Genomic DNA, 27,544 nt, shown 5'->3' on the forward strand with positions numbered 1-27,544 from the left:
TGGATACAGAGATTCCCCTCCCCCTAAGATGTGCAAGAAGAAATGTTTGAAAAAGATGGTAGCAGGAAAATGCCTCCCCCCCCCCCACAAGAAATATCCATACAGATGCACTTGTATATTCTTTTTCAAGTTCACAAGGCAAAGATGTAGTTCTGTATATGGGGATCGAGGCCTATTGATGCCTGCTCTAATTAAATTCTGCACAGTTTTTGGTTCCCAAGAAAAGACATACAGGTCCTCCAGGGGCATTAAGGCTTCCTGCAATGTTTCCTTTTGATCTATATTCCTCTAAAATAAAAACAAGAATGAGCTGTGCCAGGAAAGCTGCCCAGGTTTTGTTATGCTTTAGCTGTATTTGGGGAGCCTTGGTACATTCTCTTGATTTACTAATGGATATAGGGAGTAAAGTACTGGTTTGTAGAGATGAGCAAGGGACCAGCTTTGCCCCTAGCGCTACTATGGTCTCAGATCCAATCTTTCAACAATTGTGTAGTAACTGTAAGCTTGTAATGGGAAAGAAAGAATTAAGGATGGGGATGTGAGCCGTGCAGCGGGAGAAAGTTTGTTTGCTGCTTGTACACAAAAATAGAGATTCTCTCTTTCTAGATTTCAAGCAGGCATCCCTCAGAAGAAAAAATATTCTTAAATTGTCGGGGAATTAGTTCAGGGGGAAAAAGGTTAGCAGTTCAGATTTTCTTTCTGAAGGCGCTAAGAAAACTCAGGTGGTAAAAAGAATGAACAGTCACTTCTTGCTGTTTTAAATAAACAAATAACAGTTATATACATTTTTAAACCCTTCTTGAACTGTATATATGTGGGTGGGGAGACCATCTCATTTGTGGCCTGTAGGCACTAACTAAAAGGTTTTTGAGAAAATCATACAAAACCCTACAAAAGTAGTGCTGTAGTATTCCGGAAGAAAAGTTTTGAATTTAGCAAGTACTTTCTGAGGAACTGCAACCTCCCCCATCCCAAACTCAGGGTTATAGAAAGTGCAGCAGTAAAAATAAATGTGTATTTTATTTTTTTTAAAAGAGCAGTCTGAGGACTTTGAAAATGCACAGGCTTCAGTTTAGCTCTAGTTGTTAGTAACCGTGAGTGACCTCAGATTTCAACTGTGCTGCAGGTCTTTTTTTCTGGCAGTCTTTTTTCTACTATGAGTAGTTTTTAGTTAGGCAGGTAGGTTTTTAGTCAGGCAGAATAGATTGTTCCTGGGGCAACACCACTAACTGACAGAAAGCCAGAAGGTGAGCAGAGGAGAGGGGCAGAGAAAGAGAAACTTACCTCCCCTGTAAGTTTCTGCCACAAACATGTTACAGGGAACAAAATTTGGGTCTGTGTTCCACAACAAGAAAAAGAGAAAATTGAGAAGACAAAAGAGCTATGCAAGGAAACTTTAAAAGTGTTCAATGTGTATCTGTGTTGTTGCCTTTCAGCTGAAAAGCAAGATTTGAGTCCAGTATCACCTTAAAGACCAACAGGATTTACATATTATAAGCTTTTGAGAGTCAAAGCTCCCTTCATCAGATACAAGTAGGAATTGAGAGCCCTGAGCCCTTATATCCTAGTCAGAAGGTGGAAGGGGTAATCAGCTTGATTAGAGCAGGGGAGAAATGCCTAGAGGTAGGAAATGCAGACAAATCTGTATAAGAATCCTGTGACTCTGTTTAGCCTGGAGTTCCATTGTTTTGAATTTGGGAATGAATTCAAATTCAGCAATTTCATGCTGTACTCTTCCATTTAAGCTTCTCTGAGGACAGCTACTTCTAGGTCAGCAGTGGAATGTCGTAGAAGATTAAACGGTTATCCCATTAGTTTTTGAATGTTGTGATATTTAATGTCAGATTTATTTCCATTTATTCTTTTGCATAGGAACTGACCTGTTTGAACAATGTAGAGAGTGGAAGGGCATTGCTGACACTTGATGGAAGATGAACAAGTGAATGAAGAGGATGAGATGGCATGGCTGGTGTTGGTAGGTCCAGTGGTTATGTTGTCAAAGGGAATGTGGGGACAGAGGTGACATCTTGGTTTATTGCAGGCCCTCTCCCCAGAGTCCTACTGGACTTAAATCTTGCAACGAGGTATCAATGAAACCAAGAAAGGACAATATTACATGTGGGGTTTTTTTGAGAATGCAGATAGAAATCAATTGCCAACAATGAAACTTTTATTCTGTTTTCTAGTTACTTATGAGTTGTGCTATATGATTCTACTCAACAGCTACTTCTTGACTCTAGTCTACAGAAGAGGCTAAAACTTGGCCCTCTCTTCTGCAGGCCATGGTGAGAGAGCCTCTGTTAGGCAATCTCCCTTACCCAAAGATTATCCTCCTCCTCCACTCCTTGCCTCTTCTTGTACTTTTCTCTTTCTGTCCCTGCCTCTACTTGTCCGCATCCCCTTCCTGACTCCATCTCATCTTTCCTCTCTTCTTGCTCCACACTTCTTTCTGATGTCCTCTGCATTGGCTCTACCCCATTTTGCCATTGTTAGCTTCTTGCCTCCTTCCACACACCCATTTCTACTTCCATGTGGGCTGAGCAAGACTGAGGCTACCACCAAGCCCTTGTGAGGTCAACAACACCTGGTATAGACTGGCTGTTAGGACCTTGTCATCAGGCTGCTGTGTCCACCACAGGGCTCCCTTGTGAGTTGGTGGGGGTGGGATCTTGTTACTCAGGTCAGCAAGGATTCCCACCTCCCCATCATACTAAAAAACCCCAAAGAATGAAAACAGTCAAGCTGAACACAAAGAAGAATTAATAGGCAGTGTCTAGATAGTAAATCTATAAATGCAGCATAGGGAATAGAAGTTATTCAGGGGTCTATAAAATTTTCTTTTGCATATCATCTCAAATTCCATTTCAATCCCAACTATTTCCAGGTTTGGGATTAGTGGACTGTGAGTGTGAAAAATAGATGAGGCACAGGAGATTTGCGACTAGCTCTCATACATATCTTAAATTTTTTCAAATGTAGCCATGTGTTCCACACAATCAGTGGTTCAAATGTCCGTCAGCCAATTCCAAGAAGAGACAGACTTGCTTCATTTACAGGACTCTGCATCTGTCTCTTGGAATTGACATTTGAACCACTGATTATGTGGAACACATGGCTACACATGGGGGCTCGACCGGGATGCAATCCTTTGTGTTGGCACCCTGCTCATATATCCTCCCTTTTCATGGACAAACAACTGAAAGGGTTTTCTAAGGTCTGGCAACTCCAAAGTGGGGGCTGAAATCAGAGTTTTCTTCACTTCGCTAAAGGCATGGATTTCTTCAGGTGTACACATTAGCACCTCTGGTTCACCCTGGTGGCATTTTGCAACTAGGGGCTGGGTCAGCGCACTAAAATCTAGGAACCATGAGCGGCAGAAGCCCGCCATCCCGAAGAATGTCCTAAGTGCCTTCTTGTTATGGGGCAGAGGGAGCTGACAAATCACCTCTTTCTGGTCTCTTAGCAGTTCTTTCTGTCCCTCTGATATCGTGAATCCCAAGTATTTAATGGACTCATGGACTAACTGCGCTTTTTCTCTTGAGACTTGAAACCCTCGTTCCCCTAAAAAGTTAGGAAGGGACACAGTGGCTTCTCTAATGGCATCTGCCCCAGATAAAAGGAGGTCATCTACATACTGCAGGAGGGTCACCTGTTCTCCCCCCTTCCAGTCCCAAAGTGCCCCTGCTAAGCAGTTTCCAAAAAGGGTCGGTGAATCTACAAAACCCTGGGGAAGCACCGTCCACCTTAAGTGTGATTTCATTCCTGTTGAGGGGTCTACCCACTCAACACTAAACAAATTTCTTGAACCCTGGTCCAGAGGGATGCTAAAGAACACATCTTTCAGGTCTAAAACCGTAAACCATTTGTGGTCCCCTGAAATATTCGAGAGGATGTTTTATGGGTTCAGGACTACAGGATGGGTACTTGCAACAATTGCATTGATTGCCCTTAAGTCCTACACCAGGCGCCATTTGGTTTGCACCTCATCTTTTGGGATAGCGAGGATCGGGGTGTTATATGGGGTTGAGCACTCCTCTAGCCTTCCTTTTGCTATCAGTTTTTCAATGACTGGCTTGAGTCCCAGGTGGCCTTTTGCCGACAATGGATATTGTTTCACTCAAATTGGCTGTGCTCCCCATTTCAGGGTAATCTTTACTGCCGCAATGCCCTGAGCCAAGCCTAGAGTTCCCTCCTCTGCCCAAACTAATGGGTTCACTCCCTGCAAGGGAGTGCTAGCTTCTACTTTTGTCTCTTTTGCAGCTGCTCTCAAAGCAGCCTGGGGGTGCCTTTGGGACAGAGGAAAACAGAGCTCTGGAATCTACTAATGCAGTATACACTCTATCCCCCACCCTTAGTGTTATCAGGGGCTCAGTGACTGGAGTATTTGCCAATTCTTGCCCCTGATACCCCTATGCAGCATTTTGGTTTCTGTGGGGCATCTGTGCTTGCGAGCCAGCCAGCATGGGGGCTGCTGTTTGCAAATTTTGAAATACTGGGGCCTCTGGGGACAGAATATATGGAGGGGGTGGAGGGAGACCCTGCTGCGGTGGCAAATTTGTGCAATTGGCCCACCAGTGTCCTTCCTGGTGACAAATCAAGCACTGATTGCAATTTAGCCTTGGTTGGGCGTGGTGTCCTGGCTGTATCCTACATCTTCTCTACATATGGGACCCTCCCTCTGGGCATCATCTGAGACTGCAATGCCCATGCCAATAACATTGCGAGAAGCAGCTACCCAAAGACAGACTGTGCCTGTTGGGTAGCTAATTCTTGCAAGGGCATCATCCTGGCTGCCTCTGGAGTACCCCCTCCTGAATCTTCTGTCATGTCCAATTTTACCGGAGACTCACTCAGCCTTATCGGTGCTAATGCTGTTACAGTGTCCTGCCCTGTCAGCCCATGTATCTGGGTATCGGTTTCCTCCTGTAAGTCTTCCTCCTCTAGTGTTGCTGTGCTGAATAAGTCGGTGCTGCATTCTCCTATCATAGCTTGTTCTACAGGGGTTCACATTGGGGTGCTTGTTTCAAGCTTTAATCTCTGCATCCATTCTGATAGTACTTCCCCTTTATAAAGTTCCCATGGGCTTCCTGGGACTGTGGCACTTAGACATCGATGGGGCTTAGGGGTATTGTATCCCGTCATTTTCAGCAGCCTATGCACTTTATCATTTAATATGCTGCTGATCCTGTCTCCCTGCTCTGGGCTTGTTTTGCCTACATTGTTTTGCCTCTCAGAAAGGGATCAGTTGGGTACTCTGAATGTATTGCGCCAGGGAAGGTTGTGATCTGAGGGTGACGTTTCTGGTGTTTGGGGGTGGGATTGAATTCCCATATATCAGATTCACTTGGTTTGGGGGAACATTAGATGGGGGAATGCTGGGGGCAACCATAACTTGGTCCATGGGATCCCCTATAAGTGGCAAGTCTGAGTCTGCTGATGCCAATTGCTTTTATCACATGTGTGTGTTTGACTTGGATTGGGGCACCAGAACTAGGATAAGAAGGATGTCTAAAACTGTTTCACTGTGATAAATCAGGACCTCGAGCCAATTATCTGTATGTCTGTCTGTCCATCCATCTATCTGTCCCCTACCTTTCTCCACAATGGGACCCAAAGTGGCTTACACAATTCCCCTCTTTTCCATTTTATCCTCAGAACAACCCTGTGAGGTAGGTTAGGCTGAGAGGATGCAACTTGCCCAAAGTCACCCAGCAAGCTTCCATGTCAGATTTCAATCTGAGTCTTCCAGATCCTAGTCAGACATTCTAACCACTAAACCACTCTGGCTTTTCTGGTAGGGAAAAAAGAGATACAAGCTGTTGTGCCTTCCTTCTAGAACTAATAAGAATCAAAGGCTAGGTAGGAAAGACTGTCTGGAAAGTGGAGTAAAGGAGAAAGTTAATTTCCCCATGCCCCTCCCTCAGCACTATGGTGCCAATCCAAATCCTACTGATTGTTTTGAAGACAAAGACATTTAGAGATGTGGTCAGATGATTCAATATCTTATTGCATCCTGAGGCTAGATAAAGCCCTTCACGGACTGGGACCTGCATACCTGCAGGACCGCCTCTTCCATTATGTCCTCTGCAGGGTGTTGTGCTCTGCAGACAAGCAACTCCTGGTGGTTCCTGGCCCGAAGGACATCTGTCTGGCCTCAACCAGGGCCAGGGCTTTTTCTGCCCTGTCCCCGGCCTGGTGGAATGCTCTCCCGCTGGAGATTCAGGCCCTGTGGGACCTGTTACAGTTTAGCAGGGCCTGTAAAACAGAAATGTTCCACTGGGCCTTCAGCTGAGTGCCAGCGGGTGTCCTCCTTCTTCCATCTAAGACCACCACTTCTTCTGGGGCTACCCTCGGCCATCTGCTATGCCCGTATACGGACTCCCAATATTTGTCTAAATAGTCTGCTCCTGGACTATTTTAATGATTTTTTAAAAAATTATTGTTGATTTTATGTTTTTGTGATTTTAATGTATTTTTAATGTTGTTAGCCACCCTGAGCCCATTTGTGGAGAGGGCGGGGTATAAATAGAATAAAATAAATAAATAATAAATAAAATAAATAAATAATAGGAAACAGAAAGAATGGCCACCTAAAAGAATTTCTTAATAGCAGAATTGTGAGCCATTGACCCTGGCTTCTACCATTGTAAAAGCTGCTTGTGATATAAAAATCATAAGCCTCATGAATTAATGCACCTTAAATCACATTAATGACTCAGCCAGCTGAGCAAAGCATTGCCGAGTCCCACATGGGAGTGTGAGTCATGAATGAAATGCGAAAGCAAATGCAGAGTGATCGGGCATGATTGACTCCTGGCCCCTCCAAAATTTATTATCAAACTCTGAGAACATTTAATTACTTGCCATTTCTTTGTAAGGCACCAGGAGAAACCAACCAATTAAAGGTACTCAAACCTTTGTCATTCCAAGGAGATGACGTTTAAGGTCCTTTGTCCCAATGGCTGAAGTATTCTCCAGCCCTAGGGTCTGATTTGCCCAATAAGAATCCTGGCTTAGCCCCATTAAAATTGTGTGCCCCAGAGTCTCTCTCTCTGAGCCTTCCTCTATGGCCAAAGACGCATTTGAAGCCCTGTTCCTCTGTGGACCATCCCTGCTTCCTGGATAGGTAATTATCACCTGAAACCCCTCAAATCTATTCCAATTTCACCTCTGTTATTCATAGGAATCTTCTATAGCTGTGTTTTCCCCTTTTAATAAAAGTTACTCTTTATTTGAAGAACACCTGTCTCGTTAGTCTCCTTGGGGACCCCAAGGGGACCTCATAAAAATCAGTGGAGGATCCCGCTTGGTACCCCTCTTGCATAGCCTTCTCGCTGCTAATTCCCTCCTATTCGTAAGGAGACTAATTCTGGTAACAGAATGAGAAGTGACCTCACCAGAAGCTTAATGAATTTTCAAACAAGACAGTGGTATCCTATCTGAATTTACTGAACTCTGAAGAGATGCATTAAAAAAAATTGTGTTTAAATTCCGAATATGGCCAAGCTATTCTTGTTGACCACTCCCACTGCAACCAATGTTTAAATACCTTGGCAGACTGGTGGATGTGTATTCCACCTCCAATTTGTACAAGATAGTTGTTCTTCACCTTGTAGCTTGAATCCCTGATTACACAAGTAGGTCACCTTGGACTGTCCTGCTTCTGAGCAATGTACAAAGTCACCGTTCTCCACTCTTTTTGGGAAACCACAAGTAAATTCTAGACATTAAAAGAACATAACTATATTTTTAAAGTAGCAACATTAAAAAATGACCATGCACCATGCACACCTTTACCTGACCGAGTAATCTCTCTTGCTTTCTCTCTCTCTCTTTGCAGGAATAGATGTTCTATTGTGCAAATAAGGTGCCATCTTATCTACAAGAACTTCATCATTCACTTTGAACAAGGTGCAGTTTCATGCATGACTATTATGTGGGGATCTTTGATCTGTTTATGTTCAGTAAAATGTATATAGAGCAGTGAAGCAGGGCACATGTTATACACACATATACTTCTTTGGGTTCAATAGACAGCTTCCACACTCACATGCACATTTGAATACACATTTTATTTAAGCCTGAAGTTCTTGACCCAGCAAATGATAAGCCATAGAAATGATGATTCTTTCTGTGAATGAATCTTTTTTCATTTATTGAGTGATGAAGAGGGAATGGAGGTGGAGACAGAGAGACAGTTAAAGAAGAGGAAATAATCTTCCTTTGTTCTCAGATATAATACATGTAACAAAAACAAGTGAAATGTTCTCTGGGCCAAGCTGATACTTGTGTCAATTGTTTCTCTCTTTAAAGAAGGTAAAGGTAAAGGTAGTCCCCTGTTCAAGCGCCAAGTCATTACTGACCCATGGGGGGATGTTGCATCACGACATTTTCTTGGCAGACTTTTGTTACGGGGTGGTTTGCCATTGCCTTCTCCAGTCATCTACACTTTGCCCCCAGGAAACTGGGTACTCATTTTACTGACTTCAGAAGGATGGAAGGCTGAGTCAACCTTGAGCCGGCTACCTGAGCCCAGCTTCCACCAGGATTGAACTCAAGTCGTGAGCAGAGCTTGGGCTGCAGTACTCAGCTTACCACTCTGTTCCTTGATTCTCTCTTACATTTGTGATTTCTACAATTTACTAAGAGTTATTAATTCTATGATTTACTGTTAACTCATTTAAACCGTTTAGTTTCTTGAATGTTCAGCCACTGTTAAAAAGCCAATCAGCAGCCCTGGTGGCTACTTCAATTTTTGTAGAAGGCTTGCTGGTGGAGTGCTTTGTCTGTCTCACAAATTAAACTGCCCTTTTGAAACTTAGCTTAATGTATGGGAAAAGGCAGGTACATACACTTGAATCTGTCTTTTCCTATCAGTTGAACTGTAACTTCAAAGAGACTACTTAAATTATGGAAGAGGAATAGGAAAGAAGTGTTGTCCTTCAGTGACTCCTCTGATATTTTCAAAGAAACTAGCTGGGTAGCTAACTGGGTTTTTTAAAAATTGCAAACAATCCAAATCATGTATCTTAACTATTTTAGCTCTATTATATATACTTTTGAATACCTTGGATCGATGCTAGAAACCTTTGGCCAAAACCAAGTGCTTTCAAGGTTTCCCAGAGGAAGGACACTTCCATACTGTCAAAGGCCTTTTCTGCATTTAAAAATATTAGCGGTACTATTAAATTGCTCTCTTCTGCATAACTAAGTGCTTTTACTAATATCTTTCAAACAGCAGTTAGTCAAAAAAGTTTATACTCAGGCAAAAATAGAACTATTTTATAATTGGTGTCAAACAGCAGGATTGGTTTGTAAATTGCTATACTGGAACTTTACTTAATTTTACTATATTTTATTTTACCTTCAAAACATCTCAGTTTTGCTTCAATTTTCTGTTTAGCTTCTAAATACAGACAAATTAAATAATTCAATGTTTACTGTTTGCATAATATAGATATTGAGGCTTGATAGGCATGAGTTATGTGGTTGACCTTACCATTGCTATTTTTATTGACTAGCGTGCTAGACTCAGAAAATGTATAAGTCCTTGAATAAGTGTTGCAACCAAGAGAAAAAAATGCAGTCTCATTTGGATATCTGTTTTTTCAAATATCATGAACATCTAATAGATGGGCAGTGCAATTGTCAGCCTTGCCACAGCGGAGGCAGCTGGCCACTTGTTTAACTTTGATATGTTCTCTTCCAAAGGAATTTTGGGAGGGAGATATGTTGGTGAACAAGTTAAGCCAGCTGTGACCAGCACAGCACACTCTCTTGTATCCCTGGAAACAGCAACAGCATCCACCAATTGCAGGATAGCTGCTGTTGACAGATCTGTGAGTGGCATGCAAAGGCTGAGCCACTCCATGGGCATGATTGCTGCTACCTGCCAATGCTACTCCTGTCTCCTGCTGAGAGTGGGAGCGCAGGGCACAAAGACCTCTTGATTGTGCAACACTCCAATAGAGACTCATGGCTAGAGAGGAGCCCTTTCCAGCTTTTTGCGGGGGATGTACACCCAAGGTACAGACAGGAAGTCCACCCTATTGCTCTCAATGCCAGGCTGGCAGTGAGAGCACTACCCACTTTCAAAGGCCCTCCTGCCACCACTGCTCCGAGACACGTGCACCCCTCTCCTGGAAAAGCAAGAAGAGAAAGGGAGTGGAATAAAGAAATCCATGGCCAGGATCAAACCCACAGTCTCTGACACTCAGGACAAACCCCCAAGGGGCTCATGCTAGGAGAGGTGGCTCCCAAGATACCAGGCAAGACAGGAGGCCCCTCTGCTACTCTGATGTCACCTGCAGCTACTTAGGGCCAGAGGCTATCATGATGATCTTCATGAGTAAAATCCAACATACCGTTCATATCACCACCAATAATTACCTCTCCCTCAGCAAAATTAAGTGAGACACTATTTAAATTTATGACAAACTTTTTACCTCGGTTATTTTCCATTTTGACTCTTGGTGACACCTAACCTAGTATTTACTATAGTTTTGCTGAGTTCTTTTCTAGTGTTTGATTTCTGTAGCATAACATTTACATCCCCCCTCCCTACAAATCTTTTCCCACTTTTTGTCCTTTAACAACACCCCCCCCCAACCTGACAATTTTTTATTTTATTTAAGTAGAAAATTTTAGAATGGTGCAATTCAGGTTACAATGACACTGTCATATAACTAACTAATGAATTCAATTATACTTCTAGCCATGTAATAACTAAAGCCGTATAATAACTAAAGTAAAAATATATATCAAACTGTCTGTTTTAAATCTACTTTCAACTCACCATGCTTGCAATGATGTTCTAAATTGAAAACTAGGTAAATTCTGTGGTTCTGGCCTTATTTTGTATTATTTATTTATTTAAAGCATTATTAGCTGCCTTTCCTCCAAAGGTGCTCAGGGTAGCGTATAAAGTAAAATATATTCTTAAAAATATATTTTTAAAATATATTTTATATATTGTGGCTAGATCTGTCTGAACCATGAACAGGCACAGCTAAAGCTGGAGAAATGCATTCTAAGACACTGCAGCCACCTGACTTTCTAAGGTGACCCTTGTGTCAAGCAGTACTCCTAAGCTGCAAACTTGACTTTTCAGGGTGACTTAATTCCATCCAAGACAGGGGGATCTCACATCGCTACTAACTCAGAGAACCTCTGTTTTGTCAAGATTAAGTTTTGGCGTGGTCACCCTTGAGGTGAGAAGCAACCTCCTGATCTTGCAACTTGCTCAAAAATGGAAGATTGGAGACTGGCTGAAAGTTCTCCAACATAGTAGGGCTAAGGGAGGGTTTTTCAACACTTGTTGGATTACTGCTTCTTTGGGCAAGGGTGATACAATTCTCATTCCCAAGGAAGCATTTATCACTCCCCTTACCCAGTCAGCCAGTCCCCCTCTGGCAGCTAGGAAGGGCAAATGTTCTTATCTTTGCAAGGATCTTGTCCACATCTTCAGACTTCACAAGCTGAAAGGTATCCAGACAAGCAGATTCCAGAGCTACACCATCTGACCCTGCATCCATGCCAGCATCTAACTCAGAGCAGATCTTGGTGATTTTGTCCCCCCACCCCCCACAAAAAATCCTCAGTGCATTTCTAAATTCCGAATGTTGTTGACTAAAGAAATGTTTAAACTTTCAGTTACCTGGCTGAAGGGTTTCCTGCCAAGCTCCTAAATTAATGCTGGGTATATTTTCACAACTCTCAAAATCTTCAGGAAACTTTCCAAGCATGAAAGCATCAAGAGGTAATGCAGTGAGGTCTGTATTATCACAGATCAGTCTGGATAAAGAATACTTTCCGAGTTCGTGCCTTTGAGATTTTGTAAAAACGTTACTGTTTTCCCACCAAAAGCTGTGGAGAAGAGACATAAAATCATAAAGCATTAGAAGGCTGCTATACAACATATTGTTGGCTGTGCTGGAGCTCATTGATTTCAGTGGGTTTTACATAACTGTGTTGGATTATAGCCACAAGTATTGATTCAATGCTGTATAATAAATATTGCACACATCCGCCCCATCCAAATAGTTTGGTGTATACACATGTTAAGAAATAGTTGAAATTCTTCTGCGAGTAGTAGTTCTTAGAAATATGCACCCCACAAAAATTGCCCCCTCATACACCTGTTCTGAAGTTTCAGGGAACACATTTACATCCTGTGTGTACATGTGCATATCTGTTTGTAAGAAAGAGCCAACTTGTGCCCACTTTACAAATGAAACCCGGAGACCATTATCTGCTTAAATGTGGGGTTTAAATCACAGCTGTACATACCTTGAATGTAGCATGAGAATTACTCAATGTACACATACGTAAAGAAAAATCAGTTGTACATTGTACATGGATTGTTCATTCCTTCACTGTAACTTGTGAATAGTGCGACTGTAAAATATGGCAGGATTTGAGTCCAGTGGCACCTTAGATACAAGATTTTAAGATATCTTCAGAAGATCATCAGATATCTTAAGCAGATCTTCAGATATCTGAATAAGAGAACTCTGATTCTCAAAAGCTTATACCCTGAAAAACTTGTTGGTCTCTAAGCTTCCACTGGACTCAAATTCTGCTGGTCTACTGCAGACCAATGCAACTGCCCAACTAAAACTGTAAAATATAGGTATCAGTATGGAAAAGGAATTTGATTTTGTATTAGAAGAAAAATCTGTTATTGAATCACTATTTCCCCAAGCTAATTTAATATACTGCTTGAAATAATTTACAGATTTGTTCTGGAAAAGAGGCTTTGTTGGGAATCAGTAGGCGTTCAAGGCCCTTGCGTTTTCACAATGGAGCTCAGTACTTAGCAGGGGCTGAGATGAATGATGTTGTTTTTATAGATGAACCTCTTTAAGGATTCTATAACACGTGATAGGATGAGAATATTTTTGAATAACTTAAGCAAACAAAATGAAAATAAGTATAACACAAGCTAATCCTTGGACATTTATTGTTTGCTTGAAGGCCAAACTTATTTAAGACGGGGTTAGTGAGAAGTTACCGAAAATAACTTGTGAAAAAAGATTTCTATCTGGATCATTCCTTACTCAGAGAAGTCACTATTTCACAATGGTTCAGTGAATGATGCCCCAGGCACACACTGAATAATAAAGTTGCCAACCAACTAGAGAAAACAAAGCTAGTTGGCCTTCCTCCCTCCTTCTAGGTTGGTTGTTAGAATTTTTTGCATAAAAATCAATGGGCTTAAACTGGAGTAACTGTCCTTAGGATTGGTCTAAAAGAGTGTGATGGCATAGAGTAGCTTTATCACATGCTCAAAGGACAAGAGGCAGAGCAAGATTGTAACTTGGCAGGGTCAGTTGCAAAGACCGCGTTCTCATTAACTTCCCTGTACAGTTCCACAACTAGAAGTTAAATGCAGGCTCAGTAGGCCCATCTTATGTGCCAACACCAATTACAAGTGTAAAAAGCCTGAGTCCTGCCAGAATCTACCTGGGTTCATCTTCTGGCCCTGTCCTGGTACCAAGATATTTTAAATCAAAGCATAACTAAAAAAGAAACAATGTAGATGTACTTGCCGGTCACCATCTCTTAATGCTTTCATTTGTTTTCCAATGATACAGGCAAACAGTGGGCCTGTTCTGGCATTTGGTAAAATGTTTTCGACTATACCACCTAGCCAGACATCAATGTTGTTAGGGTTGCCATATAGTTCCATGATCTTTCTAGCCATATTCCTGTCCTCTATTACAGTTGCCAAGTCAGTTTCTGTCCTTAGTCTTGACAAGTTACAGAATTCTCGCCATTCATTGTAACCTAGAAAAATATTATATTTATAGTAAAATTCAAACAGATTTCTACTAAAGGCCTTACTGTGCCAGCAGTGTTTAATTTTTAAAATTCTGGAACAAAGTGCTACAAGAGATGATCTTGGAACGTCTCCTTAACTTTGAGTGTGCGGCCCTGGTGACTGTAGTCAGTAGCAGAGAAAGAGCACAGGTTTATCTGTTAGTACTAGAGATGGCACGAACCAGGAAAATGCCAAACTGTGCAGTTTGTGGTTCGTGGCCTTTCAGGAACCACGAACTACCATGAACTTGCTCTGGTTCGTGAACCGGTTCATTTGCTTCATGAAAATGTCACTTCTGAGGCAGCAGAAGGTCTGCAGAATAGGGGTGTGCATTTCCAGTTTCCCCCTTTCAAACACCTGCCACTTTTCAGCTGATGGAAGGGGGATCCCCCATCATCTGAAAAAAGCTGCCAGAGTTTGAAAGCAGCAACACTTTTCTTGCATGGCAAGAAAATTATTGCTGCTTTCACATCCCTGCTGCTCTCCTTTTCCCAGGGAGCTAAAGTGAGGTAAGGGTCATAAGGCTGCTTCACCATTGGCTTCCTTCCTCCTGGTATACAAGCACTCTCTTATTTTTTTTTCAAAGCCAGGAACAATTCCTAATGTTGTTGCTTATTTTCTGCTGGCTTTAAAAGCCAGGGAAGGGTTAAATGTTGCTTTTCCCTTCCTCCTTTAGGGTCTGCACACACACTCTTTTTTAAAAGGAAATAATGGGTTGTAACATTGTAACATAGTAACATTTAATGTTAATACTCATTCCTCCTTGTTTTAAAAGCCAGGAAAGGATTAAATGGCTGCTTTTCCCTTCCTCCCAGGCATGTTTCTGGCTTTGCCAAAGAAGGGAAAAATCAAGCATTTTGTACAGCCCTTTGGAAACAAAGTGGCAGGGAAGTTGCTGGGAAGGGATGAAGCAGCAGCATTTTAACCCTTTCCTGGCTTGGCTTAAAAAAATAAATGAGAGTGTAAAATGCACAAAAAGTACATGTTTTCCCCAGAACTCCGCCACCAATTGCCTCTCCAGTGGGCGAGGGACAGCTCAATCAGCAAATACAGGGGGAGGGGGGAAGGTTCCAACATTGCAACGTTACTATGCCTGCTCAACATTTTTTTTAAAAGTTTGACGTTTATTGCAAAGCCCTGAAAGCCTGAAACTGTAACGAGACTTCATGCAAGAAAAGTGTTGCTGCTTTCAAATGCCAGCTGATCCCCCTCCCATCAGGTGAAAAGTTGCCAGGTGCACAACTCTACTGCAGAAAGCCCATCCCTGGTTGCCTAGGAAACTGATTGATTGGTGCCAGGCTTTCTGCAGTGACAAACCAAAAAATGAACCAAATGAACCAGCCTAAAGTTTGTCACAGTTCTTCAGAAATGGGCTCTGAGGAACCGCTGGTTCTCGAACAATGATCCTGCCCAGTTCGTGACAAATTTTGGTTCATACCGATCTCTAGTTAGCACTATCACTTCTCGGCCTTTTGGCTAAGATCAAGTGTAGTAGTTAGTACTATTTTATGTGGCATGGCATGGAAGATATAGTTATCAGATTTATATACTTCCTTTCCTCCAAAGAGCTCAGAATGCTTATTTGTCAAATCCTATAAATATTTACTAATCAGTAAGTACTGTGGGATTCAGTGTGACTGATTTACTTCCAAGTAAGAATTCAATGGACTGCAACAGCCCCCCAAAGTACATGAGTTTAAGACTTGTGATTCAGAATGTACTTGCTTGGAACTTGGAAGTAAATCTCATTGAATCCACTGGGCACTTACTGCTGTGTAAACATGCACAAGTCAGTTGTCCAAGATAAGATCTGGAAGTTACAGCCGATCCGGAAATTATAGCTGCTCTAGAATACAGAGGCACATATTCTTACCAGGACTCTGGTTAGGATGCATGATCAACCTATTTTGTGTCAGCAGCACTGGCTCACAGCTGAGTTCCAGGTTAAGTTCAAGGCACTGACTGTGATGTTTAAAGCCCTTAACTGACTGGAATCAATATACCTGTGGGACTGCCTCTCATTATATGTTCCCCAGAGGGCACTTCATTCTGCCAACAAAACCTTCTGATGATCCTTGGCCCCAAGGATATTTGCCTAGCCTTGACCAGGGCCAGGGTGTTTTCAACCCTGGCTCCAGCCTGGTGGAATGGTCTCTCCATTGAGACTAGAGCTGGTGGAACTTGTTACAGTTCCACTGGGCCTGTAAGATGGAGATGTTCCGCCAAGCTTACAGTGGTGGTTGAGGCATGGGCAAACTACCCAGTTGGCCTCTGGTCTGCTTGTTTTACATTCTGGTGACCGCCTGCCCTACCTCCATGATACTGGTGTATGGGATGTATTATGGTGAGCCATCACATGCTGTATTTTAGATTGTGAATATAACTTTTGTTTTGGAACTATGAAATTGTGTATTTTATCTTTTATTGTGTATTGTGTTAATTTATTATATCATTATATAATGTAACCTGCCCTGAGCCCTCTCATGGGGAGGGTGGACAAGAAATCTAATAAATTAAATTAAGATTCATGATGAGTGAACAAGACTGCCTGCATCCCAAGTCCAGCACCTTATTCATACACCATATGAGAATTGAATCATAATTAAAATTAATATTATAACTTATAACTTACTATAGTTCATATTACAGGAGGCAAGGTGGCATGGTATAGCCTGATCTCAACACATCTTGTAAGCTAAGCAGGGTTGGTATTTAGACCACCAAGGAAGATTCTGCAGAGGATGGCACTGGCAAACTGCTTCACAGTTGCCTTGACAGCCCCTGGCTAGGGGTTGCCATGAGTCAATTATGACTTGAGGGCACAAACACACACCCACAGTTGATATTACTTAGGAAATATGTAACAAGTTTTGGATCCAAAGAACCACCTCCCACTTCATATTATAGCTCTAGGCATTAGCCAAAAAGTCACTCTTGAGGGTCAGGGACCCTTATAAAATAGAAAGGCATTTGGCGTGAGGGCCACAGCTGAACATAAGTCTCCCTTCTTGCATGAGCAGAAGTGACTTTTTGCTTATACAATAAAGGTTTGAATCCATCTCCTTGCTGATGTTTCAAGAAATAATGACCTAGTGCATAGCATAGGAAATTTAAAAAGCAATAGACCTGGGAGCCCATGATCACGTCCCCGTTGTAAATCTAGTGATGCTAAATCCAGTGAACCATTATTAGACAATACAAAGAGCTTCGTAGTTAATTCCTCATTCATCAGCTGATCCTGTACCTGGAGCTTTGCAGCAGTTGCCAGCAGTCCCCTTAGCAAGGGATCCAAACCACCTTAAACACAAAAACACAGTCATAGTAGTAGCAGTGGATCCAAGAATTCACCAGTCTTGAGTTAACTCATTCACTATTTTAATGTAACCTTAACTTTCTCTAATTATGCTCTAAAACATTTTCATCATCTTTGAATGGAACTTAGTTTAAAAAGTGACCACAAAGCAAATATAAATATTGTTATCCAAACCAACAGATATTAAGCATAATGCTTTCTTTATAAAAAATTATAAAGACACATACTGGGATTCTCAAGAATGATCTAACTATTACATATAGTATATTGTCTATCTTTTTTTAAATATTTTTCTTAATTATATATTAGAAAGCTATTTAAATTGGGAGAAATTTGGTTATTCTTTAAGGGAACACAAACTTTTCAATCTGTATATTTATTCTTCCGCACACAAAAAAGTCGCAACTTATTTTACAAGTCAAGTTTATTCAAACAGACGACATTGGTTGTGCATTAATGGATATGTAATTTATTCTGTTGGTATTTCTTTAAAAAGCAGCAGAATAAAATGTTGCAGCACTTGTTCTACATTGATTGTTTAACAGTCTGGGTTGACTATGAAAACAAACATTTCCTGATGTTACAAGATTTCAATTCATGATAGCTTTCCGATAATGTAAAAAGATGTAATCAAACTACAAGTACCTTCTTTAATGAGTCTCCAGGGTGCAAAAAAAACTTCATGCAAATGAAGGCTAGGAAGATTTGGGTCATTCTGATACTGTGCATTCAGTCTCTTTATTATTGGATGAATTGCAGTGTGAGCAAAGCGAAAAGCTGCTGTAGAAAAGACATTGGCTATAGTGGGATTTATTGTGTGATTGTAACCTTTATAAGGACCAATGTATTGATTATAAGCATCTGGACCAATAACTTTGGGGATGTAGTCTCTTATGGTAATAATCTGGAAAACAAAGAAAACCCAAATATTTCACAAACATGGTTTAAAGTACAGAAATGCATTGCATTGAGGTACAGCTCAATCTTCTACAGAGTTAGTCCAGTCCTTGCCCATTGAAACAGAAACTGGAATAACTGCAAAAAATTGAAGTGTTCATTTGTTTGAATAAGCCTCTGAATATGAGGAAACTATCATGTCAGATGCTTGCGTTTTGGCTGTATTCCTTAGACTGGGATATCTGCTAACAACAGGTATCATTGGGTTGGGTGCAGACTAGTCTCTCAGGACCACAAGTGGACGCCTGACACAGGTTGGACACTTGTCTGCTTCCCTCAAGTTTTGATGGGAAATGTAGGCGTCCTGGTCTTGCAGCTTGACTCTCTGACTGCTGTCCAATGGACTTTTCAACTGTCACTTGTCCAACATTCCGCCAAGCTGCCTACATTTCCCATCAAAACTTGAGGGAAGCTGGCAAGTGTCCAACCTGTGTCAGGCGTCACTTGTGGTCCCACTCTCAGTGGGTACTTCCACAGAGTGCAGCCCCCCCCCCTCCCCGTAGATGTCTGAAACGTCCCTCGAAATCCTGTTTCTGGGGAAGGATTTCAGGGAAAGGATTTGGGGCTGCCCCAGGAGAACAAAAACTGGAAAATTGCATTATGTGGGAGGAAATTTTTGTAGCTGCAGAAACACTAGTTTGTACCTGATCCATAATGTTTTCAAAATACTGTGCAAATTTGTGATCTGTGTTACAGTTTTCTGGGTGAGGTCGATATTGCTGGGAGAGGTCATCTGGATATTTGGGCTGAATTACCACCAATATGCAGATGACACACAGCTCTATCTTATGCTTCCTGCAGATCCCAGAGAGGATGTGGAAACCATTTATAGATGCCTAAAGGCAGTTTTAGAGTAGATGAGGGCTAAGAAGCTGAAACTTAATCCTGACAAAATGGAGGTGCTACTGGTAGAGGGAAGATTTGACCCAGGAGAAGGGATATCTTCTGTTCTAGATGGAGTTGCATTCCCCCTAAAGGAGCATATTTGTAGCTTGGAGTGTTGCTGGACCCAGGCCTGTGGTTGAATAAACAGGTGGCAGCAGTAGCCAGGGGGCACCTTTCACCAGCTGTGGCTAGTGAACCAGCTGTAGCCTTTCCTGGGTGGAAAAGATCTTACCAACGTGGTGCATGATCTGGTAGCATCCAGATTAGATTACTACAACTTTGTCTGTGTGGGGTTGCTCTTAAAGAATGTCCAGAAGCTACAATTGGTACAGAATGCTGTGGCTAGAGTGTTGACTGTGTGGGTTGTAGGGACAATAATAATAACAATACAACATTCAATTTATATATCGTCCTTCAGGTCAACTTAACACCCACTGAGAGCAGTTTACGAGGTAGTTATTATTGTCCCCACAACAATCACCCTGTGAGGTGAGTGAGGCTGAGAGAGCTCCAGAGAGCTGTGACTGACCCAAGGTCACCCAGCTGGCTTCAAGTGGAGGAGTAGGGAATCAAACTACTCCTTGGGCCAGTTACACATTCTCAGCCTAGCATATCTCACAGAGTTGTGAGGATAAATTGGAAACAGGAGAACGATGTAATCAGCTTTGGGTCTCATTGTAGAGAAAGGCAGGGAATAAATGAGGTAAATAATAAATATAGCTGAATATTGGGGGCAGATAACAAGTAGGTTAGTTGGTGGGTGAGAAGGACAGAAGAAAGCAGGGAAAGAGGAGAATATATGGTGGTTGTGAGGAAGGGAAATGGTGTGGGGGAAAGGATAGAGGGGAAAATGAGGTGTCACTTGCAAGTTCTTGCAAGTTTTCCACTGTACAAATGGACCTGGCCTGGTGGCTGACAGCATACACCTGGGCCACAGTTTTCCTGAGTACAGGCTGCCAGGGGAAGGGAAGGAGAAAAAGCTGAAGATCAGGTAGGCAGATAAGGGTAGGTTGTTTGGTAGGTGGAAAGGAGCAAAGGAAGTGGAGAAAAAGGGAAGATGCTACGGAGGCTTTCAGGAAGGGGAAAAACTAAATAGTAGGGAAAGAGAAAATGAAGCCTCTCTCACACACAAGTCCTTGCAAGTTCCCTGCTTATGTTCTTTGTTATAGGACTATATCAAAAATAGTATGCCATTATTATCCCCACAACAAAATACCCTGTGAGGTGGGTGGGGCTGAGAGAGCTCCAGAGAACTGTGACTAGCCCAAGGTCACCCAGCTGACTTCACAATACTGTAGTAGTTAATGTTTCAATAAGATCACTGGAAGTTGTCTCAATATCAAATTAGTTTCAAATGGTTTACAACACTATTGCTATAAAATGATTTCAGGGACACCAAATATTACTCTAAGAATGCAGTCCTAAATATTTGGGATTTACTTTAGTGAACATGCTTTGAAAAGTCTTGAAATCTGCTGGATGCTGGGGATTTAAAAAAAATCATCTGACTATTTTCTTTCATCCTAGGAAACAAATGTGGAAATGGTTTGACTGCAGGGATAGTTTCCTACTCCAAGCAACAATGATTTAGTGGCTTCTCACCTTCAAGGTTATTTGAACCCACATTTCAGGAGCTGGAGCCAGAGCCAGCCTAGACAGGACACGGAGTGGTCTCAAAATGTTCAACAATGTTTCATTACATTCTTTATCTTAAACATTCTTAATTTTAAACACTGTGTGAAACCAGTATTGTTAGGCCTGTGCTATTCCCTTGTGTCAAATAAAGAAATACCTTTCTCTTTCCAAATGTTAATAACCTTCTTATTGAAAGTGAACAAAAAGTGTTTTTTTTAAAAAAATAGACACCCATGGTCCAAACTAGTCATTCCCTACAGTCACTGTGGAAAATTCTTGAATCCACCTCTGTCTGCTGGCTTGGGGCTAAAGGAATCACTTGGTGCCAATTAAATGTGATAAGCCTATGATATCAAAATTATAAGCTATGAAGCATTCTTGACAGGACTGCATACGGGGTGCTGATTTTTTATGGTTCTGAGGTAAATAACTGATAAACCTCTGTTAAACCTCCTGTTAAACCTCTGGTAGCCCTGACCTGGATAGCCCAGGGGACCCTGATCTCATCAGATCTCAGAAGCTATGCAGGGTTGGCCTTGGTTAGTAATTGGATGGGAGATCAACAACAACAACAACAACAACAACCGATTTATATACTGCCCTTCAGGACAACTTAATGCCCACTCAGAGCGGTTTACAAAGTATGCCATTATTATCCCCACAACAAAATACCCTGTGTGGTGGGTGGGGCTGAGAGAGCTCCAGAGAACTGTGACTAGCCCAAGGTCACCCAGCTGGCTTCAAGTGGAGGAGTGGGGAATCAAACCCGGCTCTCCAGATTAGAGTCCCGCATTCTTAACCACTACACCAAACTGGCTCTCCAAGGCTGCAGAGGCAGGCAACGGTAAATCACCTCTGTTAGTCTTTTGCCATGAAAACCCCACTAGGGGTCGCTATAAGTCAACTATGACTTGAGGGGCAGATTTCATTTTTCAAACCTCTGGTAAAGGGACATTTCCCTCCAGATTGTTTGCAACTCTCCCTGTGAAATCTTCCTACCAACTTATTCTGTGTACTTATAAAGAAATGTTACTAACATATCACATGTCTTCATAGCAGTTTATACTTATAAGAAAATTGGACAATGAAAGCTGCCTCAGAATTTCCAACTACTTGGGCAAATTTTTAGTGGGAATCAATACATTGTTACATGTTCCCCAAGTGTCTAAGCAGTGAGAAACCCAAGGAAAATGCTATAGGACTTAGGTTTTTTTAAAATGACGAAGCACAGGCAAGTTATGTTGTTGTAATAAAGCTGATTCCCAACAAAATATTTGTTCTATTTACATATGTAAGTAGAGCTTATAGGAAGGAGGCAAAGTCTTTTAAGGCATCAAAGCTACTGTTCCTGCATCATGCTCCAAACAAAATTTTCTGTTATTTCATAGCTTTCCATCCTGCCCTCTGTCTCTCTAATGAAATGTGCCAAGGTATTTCTAGAGGTGCTCCCTTAAAACTCTGATGGGTGTCATACTCCAAAGGCCAGTACAGTGTAGTAGTTAGAGTGTCCCTGGCCTGAGAGACCCAGGTTTGAATGCCTACTCAGCCATGAAAGCTTGCTGTGTCATCTTGGGCCAGTCACATACTCTCAGCTTAACTTACCTCACAGTGTTGTTGTGATGATAAAATGGAGGAGAGGAAAATGATGTAAGCAAGTTCGGGCCCCCATTGGGGAGAAAGGTGAGGGTAGAAATGATGTAAATAAAATAAAATAAAGGCAAGGACTGTTGAGGGACATTAATGTTCTTTGTCAAATCCCTGATTTCAGTCAAGTGATTTTTAGCAGTAAAACCTATTTACCCTAAAGATAGCCAAAACCCATTAAACCATTGTGAAAATTGTCTGGGGGTCTCTTGTTCTTGATTCCATTATTAGTTCCATGCCTTTGACAGGAAATGTTTTTCCAGTGTATAAGATGAGCCAGATTTTAAGGTATCTTGCTCACAAAATCCATTTGATAGACCCATTTATACCTATCTATAGCCAATTCATGGTCTTCTAAAATCATACAGTTTGTTATAGAAATGCTGATAAGTGTTCCCTAGCAAATGCTTTTATAATGTAATGGGTGCATTGAAGCGTATAGAAAAAGCGTATAAGTAATACTGATCAAAAGAAAGGAAATTATATATTGCAATGGATAAAATGAAAACTGCATTGCAGATTTAAGATTACATTGGACTTAATAAAGCATAATGGGATGAATATGAAGTATAGAGAGCTAATAAAATACATGATAGGTTTGATATAATATGCAATAAACTGAACAGACAAATACTCTATACACTTTGATATAGTGCATATTGAAAATTCTGGCAGGGATGAAATAGTTTCATCAGATAATGGGCTTCATTATTTGGAGGAGGGGGTTACACCAAAAAGGCAAGTTCCTACAAACTACTGAAGATGTGGTCCTCTCCAAGCTGCTGGTAGAGGCCAGCTTGGCTTCCCTGGCTCATTACTTTTGGCTTTCCGTGATGCTTTTTGTAAATTAACCATGCTCACAGCAAAGTACCTATCTGAAATATGATAGATTATTAAGAAGCAGCACATTTGATGTTAAGGTTTGGGTTTCTTACACAGTGCCTGCCAAGTCATTAGATTTTCTGGAAGTGGGATGCCATCTGAGCTCATTTTGTTGAGAGCAATCAAACACCTTGGCTCAGGTGATTGGTACCTTTCACCTTGGTTTGTGTGATTCTCTTATTTTGATGTATTCCCAGCATATTCAGAGTGCCATAACTCAAACTTTTGATACCTAGTTCACTGAATTGTTCACCCAAACTCTCCCCAGAAACATAGAAATATACAAATATTGTTTGCGAGACAAATGTATTTTATCCTTGGAGTGACCCTGCAGAAAATGATGGATAAAAATCTGTGTTAAAAATATGAATTGCCCTTTTAAGCCTTGGAGCAATTTGATACTTGGCTTCTTCCTTATGACCTTGAAAACAAGTCTGGTTAACATTCATATACTTTGACTTGACTTTAATAACAATCTAGATTTTGATGCTGATTTTGTGCTCCTGTACTGGTTATGCTTTAAGCAGCTGTTTTATCTCTCTACCCTAGTTATAGTCATCTCTTAAACTATGGAGGGTTGGGGGCCACCTAGAAAGCTAAAGGTAGGTCAAATTGGTGAAACGTGGGAGGTGTGTTAGGGTTTATAGATTTCATTAAGCCCTCCAATAATATAAGAATTTTATATCATCATTAGTTATTTCAGCTGTACAAACATTGTTGGTGACAGAGTACTTTAACAACTATGTTCAGCTAGCATTCCTGAAATGACAGCAATGCATGACCATACCTGACACTTTTTACTCATTGTATGTGTGCCCAAGGTAATAACTGCTAGTCTCAAAGGACAAAAGAACCCACAGCACAACAACTATGGTGCATAACCCACAGTGCTAGTGGCAAATTTCTGCAAGTTGGAATGCCTTCTGTGTTAGGGTGCCTTCTCACCTATACTACCTGTTTGGTGCGGTTCTTGTTATGGGTGGTCAGCAAGTTCCCTTAGAAAATTCCCATGTTTTTCATGGTCTCTTCAGTCTCGCATATGGATCCTGTGCCTGAGAAGAAATGTTCTCCTCCAACACAGAACCTATGGCCTGGGATCTGATTCCTGTACCAGGAAGGTGCCAGAGGAAGAAAATTTTTCCTCCTTCCCTCTTTCATCAAGTAGTGCTGACAACTGGGGAGTCCCTGTGGATAAAAATCCTTGCAACACGGGTGGCTGCACTGGAGAGGAGAAAGTGAGTGAAATTGCATCTTTCTGCCTTTCCTGTAAATGGAACCTTGGAAGAGATGCTTGCAGAACAGAGAAGAAGAAGGGCCAATTTTACCTGCTTTCTCCTCCTCAGTGCATGTATCTATGTTACTTTTCATCTGGGTGGATTCCTCAGCCCTTAGTATTGCCTTTCTAAGGCTAACTGGCCGAGAGAAGGGAGAGATGGGGGGGAAAAACTTGACTAGCATCTTCCAATGGAGCTGCATGTACTGGATTACCACTGAAAGAATTCTAATTATAGGTAAGCAGCCTGCTTTTCCTGAGGTTTCAAAATAATGTATGCTTTTAACGTTTTAATCCTGCATTAGTATTTGTTTTGAAGCATGTTGCTACAATATTGCTGCTGATATATTTTTGAATATATGGGGCAGGTCCTTTTTCAGAAAGCTAAATAACTATTATTTTGGTTACAAATGAGCAAAATAATAATTTTCAGTCCAATCCAATCAAAAATTTCAACGGGTTGGATCCGCCCAGCTTTTTGAGCATGCAAGAAGACTATGCAGGGAATCATTGGACTTACATAGACAAAAGCCACATGAGATGAGGACTATCGTAAGGAGGAACATTTGGCAAGCTTGAGCAAAAAGGCTGATTGGATCCAACCCTGTAATTCCTAGTCATGTTTAAAGCGTAACAGGGCTGCTGAGGTTGGGGCAGGGGAAGGAAAAGACATTCAAAATTCTGAGGGAGCCTGTTCATCTTGAGACTCATGGAACCTGGTACAAATAATAACATAATAACATTTGATTAATATACCACCCTTCAGGACAACTTAATGCCCACTCAGAGCAGTTTACAAAGTATGTCATTATTATCCCCACAACAAAACACCCTGTGAGGTGGGTGGGGCTGAGAGAGCTCCAGAGAACTGTGACTAGCCCAAGGTCACCCAGCTGGCTTCAAGTGGAGGAGTGGGGAATCAAACCCTGCTCTCCAGATTAGAGTCCCACGCTCTTAACCGCTTCACCAAACTGGCTCTTTCTACTAAAAAGCACCAAAGAAAGCACCAAACTGGCTCTTTTAGTAGAAAGCTTATTTTCAGATCATGTTTTGCTTGAGTATGGGTGGTAATATGGGGATCTAGAGCAAATATTTGTCTGAGTGGATGTGTGATGTTCTTCACTCCCCTCATTCCTAAACATTTGTCTCAGCTTGAAATAAGGTCTCCTATTCCTGGAATAAACCAGTAAAATACCTGACATTTGGCAGGACTGGAGACAAGGAACTGAGTCAATGGATTTACTAAAATGATCCTTTTAAATTAGGATCTGGTATTTTAACATGAAGTTCCCAGGATTCCTGTTAGTACAAGACTATCCACACTGGGTACAATTTAAGACTCTGACTTAATACCAAAAAGAAAACTCCACGTTCTCATTCAGCTTGCCTTTGTTGCAAGCCATGGTCTGTATTGTGCCTTGGAGACATCCCGTCCTGTTAAGGAAAACAACAAACAATCTTCACCTTTACAATACAGCTGTGACCTGAATTGAACAAGTCCTGCTGAAAGGAAAGCAAACGGAATAGCTTGGAATAGAAATTAAATGTCTACTACCAGCACCACCTTTCGATGTGACCATTGGCACAAGCCTGGGGAATTATAGGTGGTTGGGCTAGAAAAGCAAACTGAAGACTGTTGCCCTTATCTGTTTTGAATTAAATGAGAGACAGACTGAAGTTAAGATTGCATCTTTAGTAGAAAGTCTTCCTTCAGGACATGTGTAAACAAAGCAAACACACATGGTCTCTGCTGAAAAAGAAAAAGCAAAAGTAAAAAGAACTCACTGTGAATGGAGGCTTCTGTCCTTAATTTAGTTGCAACGGTGCATCAGCTATGCTTGGTGGATTTTCTTTTATTTTTAAACTAGCAGCAGAGCCTGTGGCCAGGCCACCGCATGCAATAGCAGGCCGGGCCGCAGCAGGTCACTGGGCCAGGCCAGCCTGCATCGCAGTAAGTGGGCAGCCCTGCACTGCAGCAGGCTGCCAGCCGGGCTGCTCTGTGCTGCAGCAGGCCACTGGGCCGGGCCTCAGATCAGCTGGGCAGGGAGGAAGCCTTTCCCTACCCAGCTGAGCATTGGGCGGACAGGCTCTGCCACTACCCCCTCGCCTGTGGATCAGCTGGACAGGGAGACAGCCTTCTCCCTGCTCAGCTGAGAGGCAGGGAGGTGGGAGGGCTCCACCACCGCCCCCCCCTTCACCTGCAGATCAGCTGGGCAGGGAGAAAGCCTGCCTTCTCTCTGCCCAGCTGAGAAACCCTGAGGCAGTGGTCTTCCCACAGTCACGTGGTGGGGAGGCAAACCATTTTGCCCCCACTCACTTTTTATCCCTGCGTTCTGTGCATGCGCATGGATAAGAAGTAAGACGTCAGCAACACGGTTTGCCTTTTATATCTTACGATGTAATGTATAAGCTTTCCTAGTGGTTTTTAGAAAAAGCATAAAGAATCATTGCCCACTCCCAGTCTCAATCTATATGCAATTAGAGAGGTAATGTACACACAATCCCTTAATTCACATACTGAGCAGAGCTTCCCTGGTATTGGTAATCCTAGGGATGAAAATAATTTAAGGGTCTTAAATAATTTAAGAGTCTACGGGCCAAGCTACAAGTGACGAATGACACTTGAACGGCAAGTGGATTGAGTGGAGCGCAAGTGAACAGGGAGAAATACACTTGCCGTTCAAGTGTCATTCGTCACTTGTAGCTTCGCCCTACTAGTACCATCTCTCTCAGAGGGCTTGAAGCAGAAGAGAGGAGGTAGCACTTTAGCCAGCCCATTCCCCCCTTAGGTAATCCATATGGCTGTGCTGGGCGCAGGTGAATATTGAGCATGGGCTCTCTGATCAAGTGTATCTTTCCTTCCCAAATTGCACAGTGCTGGGCAGGACAATATCACATAGGTAAGAAAAATATCATTTTGAACAGTGTGGTAGCAAAATTCACATGAGTATTATAGCTATGTGAGACAGCTCCACAGAGAAGGTACTCACATATGAGTCGTGTGTGTATACGTGTGTATATATGTACATATATTTATATATATGTAAGTCCCATGGCAACTAACATTGGTAAGCAAAACTGGTTTTGCAAGCAAGAAACTGGTAAACAGAATTCATTGAAACAAAAGGAAAAC

The 27,544-nt window shown here is 41.9% G+C and overlaps 1 protein-coding gene and 1 pseudogene across 1 annotated transcript in view; one reads left to right on the top strand and one right to left on the bottom strand.

The window, feature by feature from the left end:
- TPO (thyroid peroxidase) overlaps window positions 1-27,544 on the bottom strand; it is a 121,625-nt gene that overhangs the window by 38,967 nt on the left and 55,114 nt on the right. Inside the window, exons 8-12 of the mRNA XM_054971173.1 lie at window positions 17,781-18,039; window positions 16,949-17,119; window positions 13,551-13,788; window positions 11,657-11,865; window positions 7,550-7,720 (exon numbers count right to left, since the gene is read on the bottom strand). Coding sequence (XP_054827148.1) covers window positions 7,550-7,720; window positions 11,657-11,865; window positions 13,551-13,788; window positions 16,949-17,119; window positions 17,781-18,039 — 1,048 coding nt within the window. The remainder of the gene's footprint in view (window positions 1-7,549; window positions 7,721-11,656; window positions 11,866-13,550; window positions 13,789-16,948; window positions 17,120-17,780; window positions 18,040-27,544) is intronic.
- Window positions 15,279-15,377, top strand: LOC129345858 (U2 spliceosomal RNA; annotated as a pseudogene).

Source organism: Eublepharis macularius, chromosome 1, assembly GCF_028583425.1.
Source record: "Eublepharis macularius isolate TG4126 chromosome 1, MPM_Emac_v1.0, whole genome shotgun sequence".
Lineage (NCBI taxonomy): Eukaryota > Metazoa > Chordata > Lepidosauria > Squamata > Eublepharidae > Eublepharis > Eublepharis macularius.